Source organism: Bombina bombina, chromosome 3 (genome assembly GCF_027579735.1).
Source record: "Bombina bombina isolate aBomBom1 chromosome 3, aBomBom1.pri, whole genome shotgun sequence".
In the NCBI taxonomy this organism is placed as follows: Eukaryota; Metazoa; Chordata; class Amphibia; order Anura; family Bombinatoridae; genus Bombina; species Bombina bombina.
The window spans coordinates 214368803-214391186 of record NC_069501.1 but is presented as its reverse complement, the minus strand read 5'-3'; the positions used below and the strand labels follow the sequence as shown (position 1 = coordinate 214391186).

Here is a 22384-nt window from a genome sequence, read left to right as displayed (position 1 = left end):
GCAGGGGGTGGGATTGTAAGTGAGCGCAAAATAGCACTCGTGTGCAATGCTGAATTCCGGCAGCGGAATTCAGCCCGCTAGAGGTGAGCTGCGGCAGACAGTGGCGCGTATGTGCTCCCCTGTCTGCTGCAGCTTCATAAATCGACCCCTTAGTCAAGTAAGCAGGTCACATTTTTATGGGTTTATTATTCCCTTTACTGCCATGAAATAGCAGGTCTTCTCTCTTTAAACACAATAATAGTTATATTATTACATGTGCTAAATGTCCTTTATAATTTTTATTTTTTAATAAATATTAAATTATTTCTGTGGAGAGACTTTATTTTAAGTTACTTTTTTCCCTTATAGGATTGAATTAACCCTTTAGTTGTATTAGGGGGTCTAAGAAGATTGTTTAGAAACCAAGGAGTAAAAGTGATGGTCAATGTAGATTAATCGGTGCCCAGTTTTTAATAATCCTATTAAAAACAAGGGCTCTTTAATTCATCAAAGTTGACATTTCACTAGTTTTCTTCAAAAACGTACCTTTTAATCCTGACAGTCGCTGCAGTGCTTCCTCCGCCCGTTGCAAGCCCTCTTCGTGGGTTCAAAATGACAAATCTAGCTTCCTCCAATCACGGCGTTGCCTCAGGCCATGATTTCCCGGGGGGGGGGGAGCCGTGATTGGAGGAAGCCGGATTTGTCATTTCTGACGTATGAAGAGGCTTCCGACGTCCGGAGGAATCGCTGGAGCGGCTGTCAGGATTAAAAGGTAAGTTTATGAAGAAAATGAGTGAAATGTCAATTTTGATGAATTAAAGTGCCCTTGTTTATAATAGGATTATTAAAAACCGGGCACTGGTTCATCTAATATCCAGCCATTTTTTAGCTTGAAGATCCTAGGTAGCATGCTGTTTGTTGTGTCTGTTTCATTCATTCACATCTTTTTTTTTCTTTTTTTTTTTCGTATGATGTATCCATCCTTATAGTCCCAGATCTTGTACTGAGGCCTTTGGCATTTATTAGCCGTTCTTCACTCAATAAGGAAAGCTATTGATCTGGCTTTACGTCTTGTCTCCTGCTTTTACTGCTCATTAATTATGCAAATATTTGCCTCTATTAAGGAAAAGTAAAGGTGTAGGGTAAATCAATATTGTGAAAAGTGCATTGAGATCTCCTACAAAGATCTTCCTTTGTAAGGGAACAAGGGGCATTTTTAAACTGTTATGATGACAAAATGTTACTTTAAACAAACAAAATTGTGCAGATGAAAATATGTATTTTTTTTAACATGAGTCCCGACGCGTAACTTCCTATTTATTCTGTGTAGATGTTGTCTATGTAAAGCTTATTACATAACACATTTGATTTTCTCTCTCTCTCATAAACATTGTTGTTTGTTTCACAACAATATCTCTATTTTTAAATCTATTCTTAGTACCTTGTTTGTTTCTGGTGCAAGGGTTAATGACTAAATGTAGTAATGTCATTTTAACTCTAGGAATTATTGTTACATTTGTATTTAGACGTGTTAATTAAAGGGACATGATACCCACATGTTGAAGCATTTGAATGTGATGCAGCATAGCTATAAAAAGCTGACTAGAAAATATCACCTGAACATCTCACATGTAAAAAGGAAGAAAGCTCATGAGATCACAGCAAAACAATTACATGACCTCAGCACTGCTGGTGCTGATTGGCTATTTTATTTTCAACTTGCAGCTGAAGTATATCTGTTTACAGAGCACTTACTGTAGTGAGCTGAAGAAATTGTGAGGTAAAATATCTTCCCTTTTTACATAGAGATGTGCAGGTGATATTTTCATGTCAGCTTTTTGCAGTTATGCTGCATCACTTTCAAGTATTGTGTCCCTTTAAAAGGACAGTCAATTCAAAATTAAACTTGCATGATTAAGATAGAGAACACAATTCTAAACAATTTTCAAATTCACTTCCATTATCTAAATGTGCACAATCTTTTTATATGCACACATTCTGAGACTCAAACGCCTACTGAGCATGTGCACGATTCACAGGATATTTTGTGATTGGCTGAAGACTGTCACATGATGCATTAAGAAGGAAAATGCAATTCACTTTGACATTCGCCAGAAAAGAATATCTACTACTCATTTGAAATTCAAACTAAGTGCTTTTGCATTGTCTCTTTATAATGCATTTGATTGTGCTATTCTGTTGTGTTTAGTGGTCATTTAAAGGGATTTAAAACCTAAATACATATCTGCCAATTCCTAAAAAATTTTAAACAAATTAACATCCTTTTTACTGCTATAGTTTTTCAATTGCCAAATACCCACCATTTGCCTTATTATGAGGAACCAATCTGGACATTAGTCTGCAGACAACAAGGCTAACAACCATCATAAAGTAAGTGTAAAATGCTTTATTTTGCAGTTGGTATCTGATAAAGTCAATTAGGGACAGATATGTAGCAGGGCTAGCCTTTGTGGAGTCAGCAGAAGAGTGGCCCTCTCTGCATCGGTTACTGCCTAAAGGGTATTGCACGATGCCTCGATATCAATGCATCGCTGCAGTACCCTGAGAGCGGCTGGAAGCAATTGCGATCACTTCCAGTGCTCAATTTGACTGAGGACGTGCCAGGTACGTCCATGGTTGTTAAGGACCGTTTTTTGGAGGAAGTACCTGGCACGTCCTTGGTCGTTAAGGGGTTAAAGGGATATGGCACCCACATTTTTTTCTTTTATGATTCAGATAGAGCATGCAATTTAAGCAACATATTGCATTGTGAGGATGTTAAACAGGTCTGCCTACTATAGCCTGGGGAGGTACACCTGCCTCTTAAGGCATTGCTTGGAAATGCTTCAAATGGGTTTTGACCAAGAGGATGGTGTTCAGTTGCAGAACATGAGTATCGAGTGATCTCACTAGGCGTGCGCGCTAGTGGTTAATTGTTCACTGCCAATAAGATAGGAGGTGGAAAGAAAATAAACCTACACAGTTGTATTTATCATTTACATTGAGGTCCTTTTGGGAATGCAGGAAATACTTAAAAGGACAGTATAGTCAAAATGAAACATCCATGATTCAGACAGAGGGTGCAATTGTAAACACATTTCCAATTTACTTCTGTTATTAAGTTTGCTTTGTTCACTTGGTATCCTTTGTTGAAACTAAATCTAGATAGGCTCCTATGAGTTCAGGAGGGTGCTCATTTCTTTAGAACTTTGTGGCAGCAGTGTTTGCAACAATCTTTGTAGTAATGTTATACACTGTTCCAAACACTGCTGCCTTATGGTTCTAAAGATTTTACTGTCCCTTTAAGATCAAGTAGAAAAACTTGGAGTGATGCGAATCCTCCAGAATTAGGCCTATGCTAAGCAGGCAGAGGTATGTCCACAGTTTTTAATCAATACTGGAACTAAAAGTAATATTCTTCTTTTTATTGTATGAAATGTATAAAGTCCTTTAACAAGTAAGATGCATTTGCTTTAAACCTGGGAGGGCAAGAGTTAAAGGCTACCTGAATTCATTTTCACTGTTGACATCTGGTTGTCCATTCTTGCACGCTTGAGAGAACCCACTCCAAACAATAACTGATTAGTAGTTTGAAAAGTGGCTGCCCATCATGTTAAAAATCCTGCATTGAACGTTACCATGGTGATGCCAGTAGCAGGGGCTTAGGGCCTATCATTTAGAGTTAGATCTTAAAACGCCTACAAAAAACAAAATAGCTCTCTTGGAGTGAGAAAAAAAAAAAAAAAAAAGCTAAAGGGAATGATTCTTTAATTTCTGTAGGTTTAGTAGATACCTTATTTGTACAAGAACTGGTGCTTTAAAATGGAAACTGTAAGCCCCCCACCCCCTTCTGTCTCACTGTGACTCAGAGAAGGAGGCAGCAAGCAGGGCCCGGAATAGCTCTGATGCTGTCATCTGTGGACAGCCGCTGATTTTCCAGTTTTCTCAAGCTACCAGGCTTCCCCTAATCCTTTAGTTGTAGTTTTTGCTGTGTTTCAGAGGTGGCCAATTGACCTCTGCTATCTGCTTGTGGCTGCAGGGCTGACAGTGCTCACTTCTAAGCTCTTTTCTGACTCAGCCTCTACATTTATCTTTTCTTTATCATTTTCTTTCACCCTTCATTTTTGTTATTTCCCTGCTTGTTACTTTTCCTTTTATTACCTTTTTTTCATTTCTTTTGTTGACATTTCTGCTCTGTTCTTTTATTCTGTTCATTTCCTCCCCCTCATTTATTTCTGCCCTTTCCCGCATTTTTCTTTAAGTTTCTCCCCTCTCGCCTGTTTTCCATTTCACTCTTCCATCCCTCGTTTTTACTTCCTACATCTTTCTTTTCTCTGCCTTTGCACCTTCTCCTCACTTCTGCTCTCGATGCCAGCATGACCCCCAGGCACAAGCAGTACCAGTCCTCACTGGCTGCCCTCATTGAAGGCACTCAACGGCCTTTCTTATTCCTTGTCACAGACTTCAACTACGGTACAGACGGTTACGACCCCGAAGGGAATGAGGAGCAGAAGAGCTCCCGCGAAGGCTCGGAAACCATGCCCTATATCGATGAGTCTCCCACCATGTCCCCTCAGCTTAGTGCCAGGAGCCAGGATAGCGGAGATGGTGCCTCCCCTACCCCCCCTGAGGGGCTGCTACCTGGGGTAAGTCAGTTTTATTTTCTTCTGCTGTTTTCTGTCGTTGTCATTATTATAATTATCTGGATAATTATAGATATGTATCCTCTATAATGGTTTGCTGGCAAAAAGGGCAATTATGTGTTTTAATTTTGGTTGTCGCAATACGCGCTTCTCGGAACACACTCTATTTAATATGTTTTAGATCCTTTTGAAAGCTAAATTATAATGTAGTTTGCCAGCTTCAGTATTCCTTGCCTGACATTTACATTTGTTTCAATTTTAGCTTTGGAAGCTTAGTATATTGGTGAGCAGTGAGATACAGCAATATAATTACTTGTATAGATGAAACTGATGTATTGAAGAAAGACTGAGTATTATAATCTCTTCCAGCAATGCCTTGTTTTGAAGCAGTACTCGTTTATGCTATTTCTTTAGTGCTTGTACAGTATTACTGTTTCCTTCTTATATTATTACTTTAACCTATTTAGTTATATTTGTGCTTATTTTCATCACTTCTATCTCATATACTCTTCACCCATTTTTGTCTATATATGTCAAAAGTGACTCATGTTGTCTGTGTCAAGTGCTGTGATACTTAGTTGTGGATAAGAGGTAAATTAAGGTGAATTAAAGGAAATGAACAGCAAGGAGCAGATGTCATTAAAAGCATAAACATTTGTATAGTGAAACACTGAGGGAAATAAATTAAAATCATATTTGTGATTTGTGAACAAAATAATATGTAACTGGTTAACAAAAAACAAACTCTTCTGCACGTTTTTATTCCGTTGGACACCATTTCAGTGCTGGTTAAGTCTCCATTGTATTGTAAGTTGCTCATAAATATATATGTATAGTTCCTATTTGTCCAGATTCTCTAAAGCAACTAGTGGCATTTGGTCATGATAGGATTCAGAAAAGTTAGCCATTTGCTCAGTCTGCACAGCACACTTCCAATCAAAGCAGCGTGTAATCTTTGCTTGTGGCAGAGCTAACACCTGCCTTACTCTCAATGCAGCTTTTCATTTGCTTTATTATACTGACAGGTGTAGTCCTATAATTGCGGTGTTTACTGAACCTTTTTTTTTGTTTTGTTATGTTAAATGTGGAGACCCCTGAATAACATTTTCAATTCTTTTTACACCCCAGTTTCTTTATTAATGTTATAGAGATACAGTATACACATAGAAATGCCGAGAAATAAGGTAAATGTATGAGGACATTTTAATATTTTACATCACTGAAAACATTTAACAAGGTAGATTAGAGTTACTGTGAAAAGAATGATAGCTGCTATTGAATTTAAAACATATATGCTGTACAAATGTTTTATATCCCTATCAAGTAGCTATGATGCCCTGTAGAGAGAAATATAGTACAGTATTATGAGCTTTGTGACAAGAATTTACCCATGATTCCCAATAGAGGACACACAATAAATTGACTCCATAAGAGAATAAGCAAGCCCACTTATAGAGTTATATAATCTTCCTAAAACTGGTTTGTCATAGCTGGGAACAAAGTGTGTCATTGAATGTGTTCCATCTATACCTACACCTTTTAGAACTAATTGCTATTTGTGTTTAATCTGTGTAGAAAGTTTTTGTTTTTTATGGATGTCCTTGGATTTGAATCCAAATAATACTGGTTCATTATGGTGCCCTATTGTGAGGCAGACATTGGATTTTGTGCAAACCAGAACTGTATATATATATGTAGCTAAGCCATTTTATTAATTGATATATAAGTGCAATGTACACTATATTTCCACCCCATCTAATTAAGTGTTTTTGCCACGGTGCATAAAATGCAGCACAAGAAATGTCTGTAGACAAACATTAGAAGTACAATAGGTTGTACTGCAGAGCTCAATGACTTTAAACGTGGCACTGTCATAGAATGCACCCTTTGCCACAAGTCATTTTATGACATTTCTGTTCTACTAGATCTGCCCTGCAACTGTAAGTGCTATTATTGTGAAGTGGAAGTGTCAAAGAACAACAGCCCAGCCACAAAATGGTAGACAGCGCAAATTTACAGAGCTCGGCTGCTGAGTACTGAGGTGCATAGAGTGTAAAAATCGCCTATCATAGGTTGCATCACTTACTACAGAGTTCCAAACTGCCTATGGAAGCAACATTAGCGCAAGAACTGTGCATCAGAAGCTTCATAAAATGGGTCTCTATGGTCGAGCAGCTGTACACAAGCCTCACATCAAGATATACAATGCCAGTGTTGGCTAGAGTTATGTAAAGAATGCCATCCGGGCTGTATTTCAGGGCTTGGGCTAGGCCCCTTAGTTATAGTGAAGGGTCATCTTAATGCACTCATCTCTGGCAGGATATGATTATTCCATTGTGTAGAATCATACACATAACCTGTACACAGAATATCTCAACCAGAAAATATAATGTTAAAAACAAATCTTTATTAGGTAATAACAATTCTTAAAATATAAACAGGACATCTCCAGATAATAGGTAGGGGAACTAATCAAATTATTCAATATCTCAACCTACCTTTGGCAAAATAGCCACAGTCTGAGAATGCCACAATATTAAAAGCAAATAAACTGTAAGGTTCTATAATGGCTGGTGTGTATGTGAGGAGAGCATGCAAGTGAATATAGTACTTGGATGTATAGATCTTTATGCTATAATATACAAATACATTTTAAAAATGTGGGTGCTTTCAACTTTGTGGCAACATTTTGTGTAAGGCCCATTCCTGTTCCAGCATGACTGTGCCCCTGTGCACAAAACAAGGTCCATGATGTGGTCCAAGGGGTGGAGGAACTTGAGAGGCCTTCACAGAGCCCTAACCTGAACCCCATTGAACAGATATGTGATGAATTGAAACACTGATTGCAAGGGGGGCAACACTATATTAATGTCCATGGTTTTGGAATGGGATGTACAGCAAGCTCATATAGGTGTGATGTATTAACGTACATCTGACCATATAGAGTATATTTCTTTTAAAATGAGTAGAGTTGCGTAAATTGTGTTCCTTCAAAGTAGAAAACAAAATTAGTGTGACCTCTTATCCCTTATAGAGATCTAACCTTCTGCTAGAAAGCCAAACTAGCAATAACATTTTAATTAAGAACACATTTATTTACAATCACTGACTTCTCCTGTCTAACAAACATGTAAAGGACAAAAAAGTTGCAATATCTGACAAAGATTGTTGATGATCATTAAAAGTGTGACAACACTGAAGAAATGACACTTTGCTACAATGTAAAGTAGTGAGTATACAGCCTGTATAACAGTGTAATTTGCTGTCCCCTCAAAATAACTCAACATACAGCCATTAATGTCTAAAACGTTGGCAACAAAAGTGAGTACACCCCTAAGTGGAAATGTCCAAATTGGGCCAAATTAGCCATTTTCCCTCCCCGGTGTCATGTGACTCATTAGTGTTACAAGGTCTCAGGTGTGAATAGGGAGCAGGTGTGTTAAATTTGGTGTTATCGCTTTCACACTCTCTCATACTGGTCACTGGAAGTTCAGCATGGCACCTCATGGCAAAGATTTCTCTGATGATCTGTTGTTCCTCTACATAAAGATGGCCTAGGCTATAAGAAGATTGCCAAGACCCTGAAACTGAGCTGCAGCACAGTGGGCAAAACCATGCAACGGTTTCACTGGACAGGTTCCACTCAGAACTGGCCTCGCCATGGTCGACCAAAGAAGTTGAGTGCACGTGCTCAGCGTCATATCCAGAGGTTGTCTTTGGGAAATAGACGTATGAGTGCTGCCAGCATTGCTGCAGAGGTTTAAGGGGTGGAGGTCAGCCTGTCAGTGCTCAGACCATATGCCGCACACTGCATCAAATTGAACTGCATGGCTTTCGTCCCAGAAGGAAGCCTCTTCTAAAGATGATGCACAAGAAAGCCTGCAAACAGTTTGCTGATGACGAAGAGACTAAGGACATGGATTACTGGAACCATGTCCTGTGGTCCTATGAGACCAAGATAAACTAATTTGGTTCAGATGGTGTCAAGCGTGTGTGGCGGCAACCAGGTGAGGAGTACAAAGACAAATGTGTCTTACCTACAGTCAAACATCAAGGTGGGACTATCATGGTCTGGGCCTGCATGAGTGCTGCCGGCACTGGGGAGCTACAGTTCATTGAGGGAACCATGAATGCCAACATGTACTGTGACATACTGAAGCAGAGCATGATGGGCCGCAGGGCAATATTCCAACATAACAACCGCAAACACACCTCCAAGACAACCACTGCCTTGCTAAAGATGCTGAGGGCAAAGTGGATGGACTGGCCAAGCATGTCTCCAGGCCTAAACCCTATTGAGCATCTGTGGGGCATCCTCAAACGGAAGGTGGGGGAGCGCAAGGTCTCTAACATCCACCAGTTCCGTGATGTCGTCATGGAGGAGTGGAAGAGGACTCCAGTGGCAACCTGTGAAGTTCTGGTGAACTCCATGCCCAAGAGGGTTAAAGCAGTGTTGGAAAATAATGGTGGCCACACAAAATATTGACACTTTGGGCCCAATTTGGACATTTCCATTTAGGGGTGTACTCACTTTTGTTGCCAATGGTTTAGACATTAAGCTGTGTGTTGAGTTATTTTGAGGGGACAGCAAATGTACACTGTTATACAGACTGTACACTCACTACTTTACATTGTAGCAAAGTGTCATTTCTTCAGTGTTGTCACATGAAAAGATATAATAAAATATTTACAAAATGTGAGGGGTGTACTCACTTTTGTGAGATACTGTGTATGTATGTGTGTGTATATATATATATATATATATATATATATATATATATATAGAGAGAGAGAGAGAGAGAGAGAGAGAGAGAGAGAGAGAGAGAGAGAGAGAGAGAAAGAGAGAGATGAAAATATATAAATAAAGTCTTTAAAAGGACAGTAAACACCTTGAGATTGTAATATAAATGTTTACTTACGGGTGACAGAACAAATTAGCACTATAATTATATTGCCCCCTTTTCGTGTAATTTAACTGTGAGTTTTCTAGTTTTAAGAAATGTAAATGCTCACTGCAGAGAGGCTAACCCTGCTACATTACTGTACCTAACTGACCTCAGCTGACTACAAAATCAGTGCAGTTTTTGCTAAAGTTATGACTGTGGCTAGCCTCGTCAGTAACTAGTCCAGATTGCCTCCTTCAAACAATAGAGTGTTGGAGTTTGGCAATTGAAACACAATTGCTACAAACAAGGTGCTATTTTGTTTTTATAGTAAAACAACAGAATTGTCTTTTATCACAAGGTATTTAGTTTCCCTTATGTTAGTTTAATCTGATTGTTACAAAGTGCCTATTACCCCTCCGCTATCTTGAATGCTACATAAAAGTTCAGGTATTTGGTGACGTTTGACTATATATATTTACATAAAAAAAAGTACTACTTTAAAGGGACATGAAACCCAAATATTTTCTTTCATGATTCAGATAGAACATTTGATTTCAAACAACTTTACAATTTACTTCTATTATCTAATTTATTTTGTTTACTTTGTATCCTTCGCTGAAGGAGCAGCAATGTACTACTGGTTTCTAATTGAACACATGGGTGAGCCATTGACAATCGGTATATATATGCATTATGCATCAACCAATCAGCAGCTAGAATCTAGGTTCTTTGCTGCTCCTGAGCTTACCTAGATACAAATTGCAGCAAAGCATAACAAGAGAATGAAGCAAATTAAATAATATAAGTAAACTGGAAAGTTGTTTAAAATTCTATGTTCTGTCTGAATCACAAAAGAAAATGTTTGGGTTTCATGTCCCTTTTAATGAACTGACTATATGAGGTATAGTCCATGCTAATCCTCCACACCGGCAGCCTCACTGCACAAGCAGTTTTCTCCTGTACTAATAAAATGCAGTTTTCCATGCAGTTCATTTGCAATTCAGTGATTCATTTTTTATGCATATTGAAAAAAAACAAAAAAACTTTATTGTCCTTTAAGGGTGAGTCCAAGTTTAGCTCACTATTCACAAGCTTACAACGCTGTTAATTTGATCTCAGTTCTCAGAAGATAAGATAAAAGCCGAGGGTTTGAACTGATATGCTACAATAGTTTGTAATGTATTATTATTATCGGTTATTTGTAGAGCGCCAACAGATTCAGCAGCGCTATAAACATAGGCGATATACAAGGTAACATTTATAGGGATCAAATGGGAAGAGGGCCCTGCTGAGAGTTGCACTGTTGTATGAAGGGGATCTGCAAACAGTTGGGCTCTTAGACTTACATATACAGGATTCCTACAGTGTGTGCTTATTACTAGGGAAACTAGTATAGGAAAATCTTGTTTCTGTTTTTTTGAATTTCAGTTTTGTGCTCATTAAAGGGGCAGTATACAGACACAAGCAGATTTTTCTGCTTTCATAGCTTTTCTGCACCAAATACAGCAGTATTGACATTTTTAGTATATGTGGAGATTTCAAGAGCCAATAGAAGCTACTTCAAATGACAAAATAAATGTAAAGGAGCTATTTGTAAACAATTTTATACACTCCAGCAGGTAAAATAGATTATTTTGAACATGTTAAAGGGGTTAACAATATTATAATACGATGTCCCTTTAATTTCTTATTTAGGAAAAGGGAATACTTTTTTGAACCCAGCCCCCTCACATTCATGCATTTGCAAGAGACCTAAGTCAACTATTCTCTACTAGGGTGCTCTATATTGTTCCAACGTGTGTGTGTCTGTATTTATTTAATTTGTTTACAAAAAGTGTGCTAAAGCCTTAATTGATAAAATGCTTGCACATAATTTTTACTTTCTCAAAATTGGTGACCATGTCACCAGTACAGCAAACACCAACCGAATGATTTTACCTCATTGGTTACTTATTCTCTATTTAACCCTAACTTTGACCCCAAGCCTAACGATAAATGTGTTTCCTAACTCTGTAAGTCCTCTATATTAGCCCATTGGCTGATATGGTGTACTGCAAAACATTTTGCTGAAAAATGTTGGAGCCTGTTTTGTAGCCAGATACTTAAAGGGACATTATACACTCATTTTTTCTTTGCATAAATGTTTTGTAGATAATCTATTTATATAGCCCATAAAGTTTTTTTTTTAAATTAATGTATAGTTTTGCTTATTTTTAAATAACATTGCTCTGATTTTCAGACTCCTAACCAAGCCCCAAAGTTTTATGTGAATATGCTCGACTACCTACTCCAGCTTGCTCCTGTTTGTGTAAAGGGTCTTTTCATATGCAAAAGAAGGGGGAGGGGGGAGTGTCTTATTTGCCACTTGCAGTGGGCTTTCCAGCTACCTTTTCAACAGAGCCAAACTGACACCTTCTAAGTAAGTTTTTAAACAGTTTTATACTGGATTTTTATATCAGTATCTGTGCATATTATTCTTTATAGTAGTGTCTATTACATGCAGTTATATGAAAATGAGTGTATACTGTCCCTTTAACTCTAAACCCTAACTGGAGGATCAGCAACCAATCACTTCAGTTGTTTATTGGAAAGATCAGTGTATGTGTCATTTGTAACATTTTAACAGCTCACTCTTTCTTTATAGAACTTACAGTGCAGTCTGACATATAAGGGGTAATGAGTGACAGTATTTTTCATATCATATTAATGTCACAAGCAGCAAATTACAGCATTACATCATTTGCTACATGTTAATATGATGCAGACTAACTTGTACAGTATATATAACAACAAGGGAGGAATACTGCCCACTTATCCAGCTGCTAACGAGTCACTGGCAAAGTGTGTAGGAATTAAAGGTTAAACATATGATCAAGGTACAGCTCCCAATATGCAAGAAAGGTGAACTTCACTAATTAGTGGTGCGATTGCAGTTTTAACCCCTTACATACTATTTGTACATATATATGTCCTACAGTACTACGTTTGGTTGTATGAATGTTTATGCATATACAGATGAATTGATCTAAGGCCTCTGTCCTTTGCGCAGAAGCCTAAGAAGCCAATTGCTATGCTCTGTGCCCATCCCTTCCAGGTCCTGAATCTTTGAAGATATGTAAATTGTATTTTTTTATCAAGTAATTATTTGTATATTACTTATTTCTAGAAGCAGTGAAAGCACATGCTACTTTCCTCTCTGACGTCTTCTGCAGCTCACAGTGACTGTGACAGGGAAACTATTCTACTGTGACTCCTCATGGGCAAAGGTCGTACTCCACTGAGTAGGAGCTTTCATATTCGTGGTTTAAAAGAGGACCTTACATTCCTAAATAACACATTTCTTCTAGTTGGGGTCACACGATCAGATCATACTGGTAATATCTGCTGTTGACTCTCTATTTCCTCTTCTGATGTGCTCTATAACACTCACCCTCATTATCTATTGGCTGACAAAATCTTTACCCGCTCCTACAGCCAGCTCAGTCTGCTTTGTCACCAGCCGTGTGCTTCAGCTTCTTAAGTTAAGGTTTGTGTAATTAGTTGAGACTTTTATAAATGTGGTATTTTCTGATCAGTTGAACTTAACAGGCATTCCTACAAATAAGTGACTAAATCCGAGAGTGAGTAATAAAATGATACACAAAATGTAGTTAAATGGGGCAGTAAACATCTTGAGATTTTTATATAAAATGGTTAGTTATGTGCAGTCCTGCTCTTTATTCTTTATATAGGACACACTGAATGTTGGGACAGCGGTGGGGAATAAGGAGGCAGGGCTGAGGGACCCCACAGTTTGTCTTGCCCAGAGCCCTTCCAATGCTAAGGGTGGAATTTATGCATAATGAAACAACTTTACAATTTGTGCCCATTGTTTATTTTGGCCCCCTTTCAGGTAAGTTTACTCTGAAAATTAAGTAGTTGATAATTCTCAGTACTTAGAAAGCACCTACTGATGTATCAAGGCTAGCCCTGCTACATATATTTCCCTAATTGACCTCTATCAGCTAATACGTGCAAAATAATGCAGCTTGTACTAACTTTATGACAGTGGCTAGCCTTGTTGTCTGTAGAATAAAGCCCAGATTGGTTCATCCAAACAAGAAAATGGTGGGTGTAGTTTGGCTATTAAAAAATAATTGCTGTAAAAAGATGATGTTAATTTGTTTTAAATAATGTATAGATTTGGCTTTGTTATTTTATAGCAATAAAACAGAAATGTCTTGTAATTATAAGGTGTTTACTGTCCCTTTAAGCTCTGGCTGCAGCTTAAAGAATTGATATGGAGGATGAGAAGCACATATAGGGCTAGATTACAAGTGGAGCGCTAAATTAACGCGCACCCGCAATTTACAAGTGGCTGGTTATTATTGCTACCGCGAGCTCGCCGTAGCAATAAGCAATAAGAAAATTAATTGGTTAATTTGCTTAAAGTGCCCCAAATGCCCTCAAAATAGAGGGCATTTTAGTTTTTTACATTAAAGGGCCATAATACTCAAATGTTTAAACACTTGAAAGTGATGCAGCATAGCTGTAAAAAGCTGACTAGAAAATATCACCTGAACATCACTATGTAAAATAGAAAGATATTTTACCTCAAAAGTTTCTCAGTAGTCACCTCCCATTGTAAAGTATTTCTAAGCAGCAAATTAGTATGTCTGTCCCGAGACAGCGGAAGGGGCGAGCTTACATGCACTCTCATCTTATTTCCCTATTCAGTGTAAGGAAGTTTACAATGAAATCTCATGAGAGTTAAGTGAAATCTCATGAGATCACAGTAAAAGAGTTCATGACCTCAGCACTGCTGATGCTGATTGGCTGCTGTTCATTTCTTCATTTTTTATTTTTTTTTTTACCTGCAGCTGGGCTGCAGCGGAGTATAACTTTTTACACAGAACTTACTCTGCTGAGCTGAGGAACTTGTGAGGTAAAATATCTTCCTTTTTTACATAGAGATGCTCAGGTGATATTTTCCTGTCAGCTTTTTACAGTTATACTGCATGTTTCAAGTGATTTAGCATTATTATGTCCCTACTCCCTTTTAAAAAAAATAGCTTTTTTAAAAAAAATAATAAATATATATTTTAGCAAAAAACTGCAATTGCTGTTAACTTGTAATACCAGCGCACTTTAGCATGTGCTGGTATTACACAGTGCAGCGCAACTATTGCTTTCTTGAAAGCGATATTTAGAGCTCCACTTGTAATCTGGCCCATATTGTTTTAGCTCTGTTTGTGATATATTACAATTCAGCTATAAAAACAGGACTATGTGTAACAGAAAATACATTTATATTATATCTAATAAGGAGACCTGTATGAATCAGAGGAAGCAGGATTAATCCTTGATAGCATTGAACAATGTCACAATGAGATCAATAAAATCCAGTAAATGGGCATTGTCACAGATTGATAGAATCCTTAGTCTACCTTTTCTGCCCTTTTACCTACGTAGTTCTATCTCCACACTGTTGTGCTATGGATCATCTTTATCTATTTTTTTATCTTTCTTATGGTTGAACTGTACAACCTCTCTGCAGGACAGTTGTGGCACAAATACACAACCTCTCTCTCTGTAGTACCATAGATCCCCTCCCAATGCTATGCTGTCTTTTCCGAAACCTGCTTCCCTGGTGTATTTATGCCTTTGTGATACACTTGTAGGTTTGTAGTCATGTAGAATAGAATCCATACATTTTATCAAAGATTTTTTTGAGACCTACAAGTTTGTACAGCAGGATAACTATTAGTCTCACTTTTTATGTTTTTCTCAATACAGTTCAGTATATTCCTGGCTTAGTATTCCGCACCGCCTACCTTTTACTTAAAGGGACATTATACACTAATTTTTTCTTTGCATAAATGTTTTGTAGATGATCTATTTATACAGCCCATACAGTTTTTTTGTTGTTGTTTTTTTAAATGTATAGTTTGGTTATTTTTAAATAACATTGCTCTTATTTTTAGACTCCTAACCAAGCCAGCATAACTCCAGCTTGCTCCTGTTTGTGTAAAGGGTCTTTTCATATGCAAAAGAGGGGGGAGGGGGGAGTGTCTTATTTCCCATTTGCAGTGGGCTTTCCAACTACCTTTTCAACAGAGCTAAACTGAGAGCTTCTAAGTAAGTTTTTAAACAGTTTTATACTGGATTTTTATATCAGTATCTGTGCATCTTATTCTTTATAGTAGTTTCTATTACATGCAGTTATATGAAAATGAGTGTATAGTGTCCCTTTAAGGCCTGTCCTGCCTAAACTCCAGGGGCCACATTACGCCCAATCACTGCATTTTGTTTATTAATTCCAACTTTATTTATTTTCTTTCAAAACTAGCAAATACACAAAACAAAGGTATTGGTATTAGTAAACACCAGAATTAGAGAAACTGAATTTAAAAGGTGAATATATCTCCTGATAATGAAATTACAATTCATATGTATAAACAAATAACGGGCCCTCCACTGTTTTATCACTTTACCAAACTATAAACATAAAGAGATATCTTTACTGATCTGTACTGTGAAGTAACTGCCTTTGCTCCATACTGCAAGCAGATAGTGGCACTTGTATAGTTCCACAAATATCAAGTTAATTGGTTTGTTTGTAATTACAGTATACTATTTGTTTCTTTTAGAATCATTTTTAAAATGTACTTTGCAGCCCTCCGTGTGGAAAAACATGTATTTTCCTTTAGAATGTAATCTTGTGAGCCCATCTGTCAGTCATCTCATGTAAAGTGCACTTACAGCGAACAGTGACTCACCTGCAGAGCCCACTACTTTATATTCATGTAAATGTATTTTTATTGTTGTACGCTACAAACGTCTAGCTAATATTATAGTGTTGTGTAGTATGTTGGCTCTTTACTAATTAACAATAACATTAAAATAGTCAGTTTTTTGTATTCTCGGTCATGAGCATTGTTATTCCACCAATAGCATTATTTCTCTTTTCAAAAACACATACGTAGGATTTTTTTGTGTCCATCTCAACGAAACTTAGCATTATGCCAAAAAACAATTAGAGATAAATATCTTTCCAAACAATTAAATTTGTTATTGAAATGTTAGCTATTGTATTCAAGGAAAAAAGTATATATGCAGAAATAAAGCACTGCGTTGTATTAAATCTATATATAAAATACGTTTTAAAATAATTAAAACTGTAATTTTGTTTTAAAGTCTAAGGACTCAGTTCTAGAAAAGCTTTGAATATTTTTTATCTTTAAATGACCACTAGACACAGTAGAATAAAATAATCAATGCAAAAGCACTTTGTTTAAATTTTACATGAGTAGTACATTGCATCATGTGACAGCCATCAGCCAATCACAATAAGCATATAGGTATATTCTGTGAATCTTGCACATGCTTAGTAGGAGCTGGTGTCTATTAAAAGATTGTGTGCATTTAGATAAAGGAAGTGAATTGGAAAGTGGTTTAAAATTGTGCGCTCTATCTGAATCATGAAAGTAAATTTTTTTACTTAAGTGGTCCTTTAAAGTAATGTGCCAACAGATTGTGCCTCATGACATGATACAGAGGGTGCAGAACATAAAGATGAGACTGGAAAATGCATCCTGGGATGGAGCTCCGTCTAAGTGACAGATTTGCATGAGCTACTACACTTCAGAATGTTACAGTGCTAGGTTTCTGAAGATTGGAGTAAGCACTTCAACCTCTCATGGGAATTGGAAAAAAAAACAACACAATTACAGAAAAAAGAGAACTTTATATCTGTGTGGTGTGCCCAAATCTTTAGAAGGTTGTACAGCATTAAAGCAAAATGAGCAGCACGTTCAAGTGATATAGCATATTTGTATTATGTCCCCTTAAATAGAATGTAATGTTCATAAAAGTTAAATTCAATGGTAGAAACACATGTGAAGTGAAAAATATGTTCTAGCATTCTGATATCATTTTCAGATATTCTACTTTCACATCCTATATCATATTTTGCTTATAATTATTTTTTTTGCACATTTTGCCATCAGCATCCTGATGTTGCTGGGCAAATATATATTCTAAGGTGAACAGCACCACCTTTGTGGCTAGTGGTCAATTTTTGTAGGTATATTATTGTTCTGTGAGAATATATGTATGTATGTATATGTGTGTGTGTGTGTATGTGTGTGTGTATATATATATATATATATATATATATATATATATATATTAGGGCTGCAACTAATGATTGTTTTTATAATTGATTAATCAGACGATTATTTTTTTAGATTAATCGACTAAAAAATAAATAATAATCCTATATTTAAAATAAAATCCACACACTGAGTGTTATAAATATAAACTTCAGACTAAAACTTTACATTAATACAACTGTTTGTCCAATTTTTTGACCGGCAGCAGAACACATTTCTTTCATGTAATTGGCAAGAGTCCATGAGCTAGTGACGTATGGGGATATACATTCCTACCAGGAGGGGGCAAAGTTTCCCAAACCTCAAAATTCCTATAAATACACCTCCCACAACTCAGTTTTACAAACTATGGAGGTGGTGAAGTAAGTTTGTGCTTGATTTTTATTATTTCTTCTATGATAAGCGCTTCTAAGCATTTTGAAGCCCAATTCCTCTGAGTACAGTGTTTGTCAGAGGGATGTGAAGAGAGTATCGTCTATTGATTTTATGGTTTCTCTCACGGGAAATCTTTTCAAGGGTTCTCTGTTATCGGTCGTAGGGATTCATCTCCTACCTCCCTTTTCAGATCGGCGATATACTCTTATATACCATTACCTCTGCTGATAGTTTTCAGTACTGGTTTGGCTGTCTGCTATATGTGGATGGGTGTCTTTCGGTAAGTGTGTATCTATGTTTAAGACACTCTCAGCTATGGTTTGGCGCTTTATGTATTAATATATAGTTTTAAATATGTATTTTACTTTTATTTGCCATGAGTCAGATCTATGTATATTTCCCTTTGCAGTCTAAACAGTTTCAGTATAGGAATCGTGTTTGGGAAGTTTATTTAAACTTTTTTCTTATCTGGGGTCTCAGTCTTTTTTCTCAATTTGACTTGTTTTTCAAATTTTTTTATGGGCAAATCTATGCTCGCGAGGACGCAAAATGCTGTTATATATTGCGTCATTCTTGACACAAAATTTTTTCCGCTTATAGTTGCGCCTTTAGTGGCGCAAATTTAGTCATTTCCTGCGTCTTTGTTGACGCTAGTTTTGGCGCGATGTTACATTTGTTATGACGCGAGTGGCGTCATTTCCTGGTGTTGGTTTTGAGCCAAATTTTTTTTAACTTCCTTTTGCGTAATGCGTCATTCTTGGCGCCAAAATTTAGTTATTTTACCACTCTTCCTCCATTGCTCGCTGTTTTCATGTTTTTTGAAAGCTATTATGCCTGCTTTTTTATTTTATTTTTTGTTTAAAAAAATACAATCTTTGTTTTTTTCCTATCTACTGAAACCGTTACATTGTGGAAATTGAATGTTTTGCCTAATGTTATTTTTCTTTTTCTGTTACATTTTGCGAGATGTCTCATTCTGATCCTGACTCTAATTTTACTGTAGAAACTATGATGCCCTGAAACACAATTCTTCAAATCTAAGTGTGTTTTTTTCATTATTTAGCTGTTATTTTCTTCAGCTCAATTATGTGGCATTTATTTATCATATTTTATACTAATCATGTTTCTATATGTACAATGACATTTACTGTTTTTACTTTCTCAGTTCATGTTATTGCTTTTATCATAAAAGGTTATGGACTGCTATTATGCCTTTAAGTAAACTTACAAAGACTTTTCAAAATTATTAAGATTTAATTAATTAATTTTGTTCTGACCAACAGCATACTTAAGTTTATTCTACTGATGAAAGTTTCTTTGGCTCAAAGGATCCTGTATCAGACAATTTTGCTAAAAATTCTCCTTATTTTTCATTTGAACATTTTTTGTTCTTTGTTAAGGACATTTTGTTATTTATTTTTAGCTTTTAAGAGCCTAGTCCTCCTATTAACTATGTTATTAATCCTTTTTAAATTTGGATTTTAAGATTTTATTTTGCTCCTGAGGTTTTTTTCCTTTTCAATATACTATCTGTAATATATTCTAGAGAATGGTTTATCCTGCTTCCTTTTTGAGACTGTACTACTATTTCTATGGAAATTGGTACTTATTTTTAGGATTCTTTAGAATTTGAATATAACCTTAGTAGAGCATTTTCATGTAATGTTTATATTTTTAGCTTAGCTTTATATGTGGCTGACATTACTGTTCTCTCAACCTTTTTTTGAACAGTTAGCATAAGCAGTTTCAGATTCTCAAGTATATAACTCTGTTTATTTACTTCAGATGTATTCATTTTATTATGTTTACTATATCAGAGTGCAAGCACTGAAAAGCGTTTTTTTGTATCCTTCTGGGAGAAAAACGCTATATAATTACTAGTTATTGAGACTGCATGAAGATGCGGTTCTCAAACCAGTCCTTCTGGTGGGGAGCAGATTAATTGTCTTTGGAAACTCAGTCCAAAATCTATATTATTCTTAGGGTTCTGAATAGAATTTTAGAATGAAACCTTGTATGGGAAAATTCTTTCTTTCTTAGTACACTCTGTGAATTTTTTTTCAGGAGTGATTATACCAGTCCTTTAGCAGGAGCAGGGTTTGGGTTTTTATTCAATTGATTCTTTATCCCAAAGAAGAAAGGTTTATTCAGTCCAATCTTGGATCTAAAAACGTTATATTGTTTTGTAAGAGTCTCAACTTTCAAGTTGGGACTATAAGGACTATTATACCTTTTGTTCAGCAAGGTTATTTCATGTCCACTCAATTTTACAGGACGTTTATCCTCATATTTTATTTCATTCAGACCACTTTTGGTTTCTGAGATTCTCTTTTTTAGGTAAGCTTTACCAATTTGTCACTTTTCCATTTTGTCTAGTGAAAGCTTTATAAATCTTTTCAAAGATTCTTGGTGCCCTTTTTCTGTATTCAGACAGTAGGGTATTTGTGGTGCTTCCGTATTTGGATGGTATCTTGGTATTAGCTTAAAATGTTCTTTTATTAGAATCTCTCATGAATCAACTAGTTTTGTTTCTTAAAGACATGGTTAGAGGATCTACCTAAGAGTTTCGTGATTCCTCAGACCAGGGTCACCTTTTTTTGGGTTTCTAGATGGATTCGGTGTTCATTACTTTGTTTTTATCGGACAAGAGTCAATTGTAATTGGTGTTAGCCTGTCTAAACTTGCAGTCTAGAACATTCCTTTCAGTAGCTATGTGCATGGAAGTTTTAGGTCTCGTAACTGCAGCATCGGACGTGGTTCCTTTTGCTCGTTTTTCATCTGAGACCTCTTTAGCTTTGAATACTGAATCAATGGTGCAGGGATTGTTTTCAGATATCACAGCTGATATTCTTAAATTCCAACACTCAACTCTCTCTGATTTGGGGATTAGATTATCATTGTTTTTTTCAGGGGGCCTCCTTTTGTTCGTCCTTCCTGGATTGTATTCTTATTGGATACAAGTCTTACAGATTGGGGAGCTGTCTAAGGGTCTCTGACTGCACAAGTGGTTTGGAAACCTCAAGAGGCGAGGTTACCAATTGATATTTTAGAACTCTGTGCTATTTTCAGAGCTTTTTCAGGCTTGGCCTCTTTTACGATAACTTTTTCATTTTTCTATCAGACTGACAATATCACAACTGTGGCATGTGTCAATCTTCAATAAGGATTTGCAGTCCCTTAGCAATTAAGAAGTATCTTGAATACGTTCTTAGGTGGAATTCATCATCTGTCTAATCTCTACGATTCATATCTCAGATTTAGACATTTGGGAGGTGGATTATCTCAGCCGTCAGACTTTACATCCGGGAGAGTGGTATCTTTATACAGATGTGTTTTCTCAGTTTCCAAGGTACCTTTTCAGGTCCAGGGATCCTCAGGCGGAGACGGTGGATGCATTAGCAGTGTCTTGGTTTTGCAACCTGGCTACATGTTTCCGCCTCTGTTTATTTCTTCCATAGGTGATCTCAAAGATCATATTGGAACAGTCTCTTGTGTTTCTGATAGCATCAACATGGCCTCACAGGTTTGGTATGTGGATCTTGTCTGGATGTCCAGTTGCCATCCTTGGCTGCTTTCTCTTTGGCCAGCCCTCTTGTTTCAAGGGCCGTTTTTCCATCGGGATATCAAATTACTAATTTGTAGGTATGGAAATTGATTAGTGTTTAGTCATAGAGGTTTCCCTGACTCTGTTTTTTTCACTATGTTGCAGGCTTATAAGTCTGTTTCAAGGAACATGTATTATCAGGTTTGCAAAACCTATATTTTATAGTGTTCTTTTCATAAATTCTCTTGGTATTCTTTTAGAATTCCAAGGATTTATCAGTTTCTTCAGGATGTTTTGGATTAGGTTTGTCTACACATTTTTTGAAGGGACAAATCTCTGTTCTTTCTGTCTTTTTTTTTTTAGAAAGATTGCTTAACTTCCTAATATTCACTGTTTTGTACAGGCTCTGGTTTGTATCAAGCCTGTTAAGTTATTAATTTCTCCTTTTTTAGACTCTTAATTTGGTTTAATGATTTTGTAGGCTCTTTCTTTTGAGCTTATATTTTCTTTGAGGATTATTTACTTTCTTGGAAAGGGTTGTTTCTCCTGGCTATCTCTTCTGCTAGAAGAGTTTCTGATTGATCAGCCCTCTCTTGTGTGCCTCCTTATCTGATTTTTCATCTAGATGAGTTGTTTTGAGGACATCTTTATTTTTTCTCTTCCTAAGGTTGTGAATTTGAACAATATTAGTAGAGAAATTGTTGTTTCTTCTTTGTGTCCTAATCCTAAAGAATTATTTGAAAGTTCTTTACATCCTTTGGAAGTGGTAAGAGCTTTATAATTCTATAGCAAGGTTACTAGGAT

General features: G+C 36.5%; 1 protein-coding gene across 2 annotated transcripts in view; it reads left to right on the top strand.

Annotated features, from left to right (window-relative positions):
- Window positions 1–22384, top strand: part of ABR (ABR activator of RhoGEF and GTPase) — a 1041787-nt gene that overhangs the window by 399197 nt on the left and 620206 nt on the right. For both annotated transcript variants that reach the window (XM_053706127.1, XM_053706128.1), the window contains exon 2: window positions 4441–4625. In XM_053706127.1, coding sequence (XP_053562102.1) covers window positions 4441–4625 — 185 coding nt within the window. The remainder of the gene's footprint in view (window positions 1–4440; window positions 4626–22384) is intronic.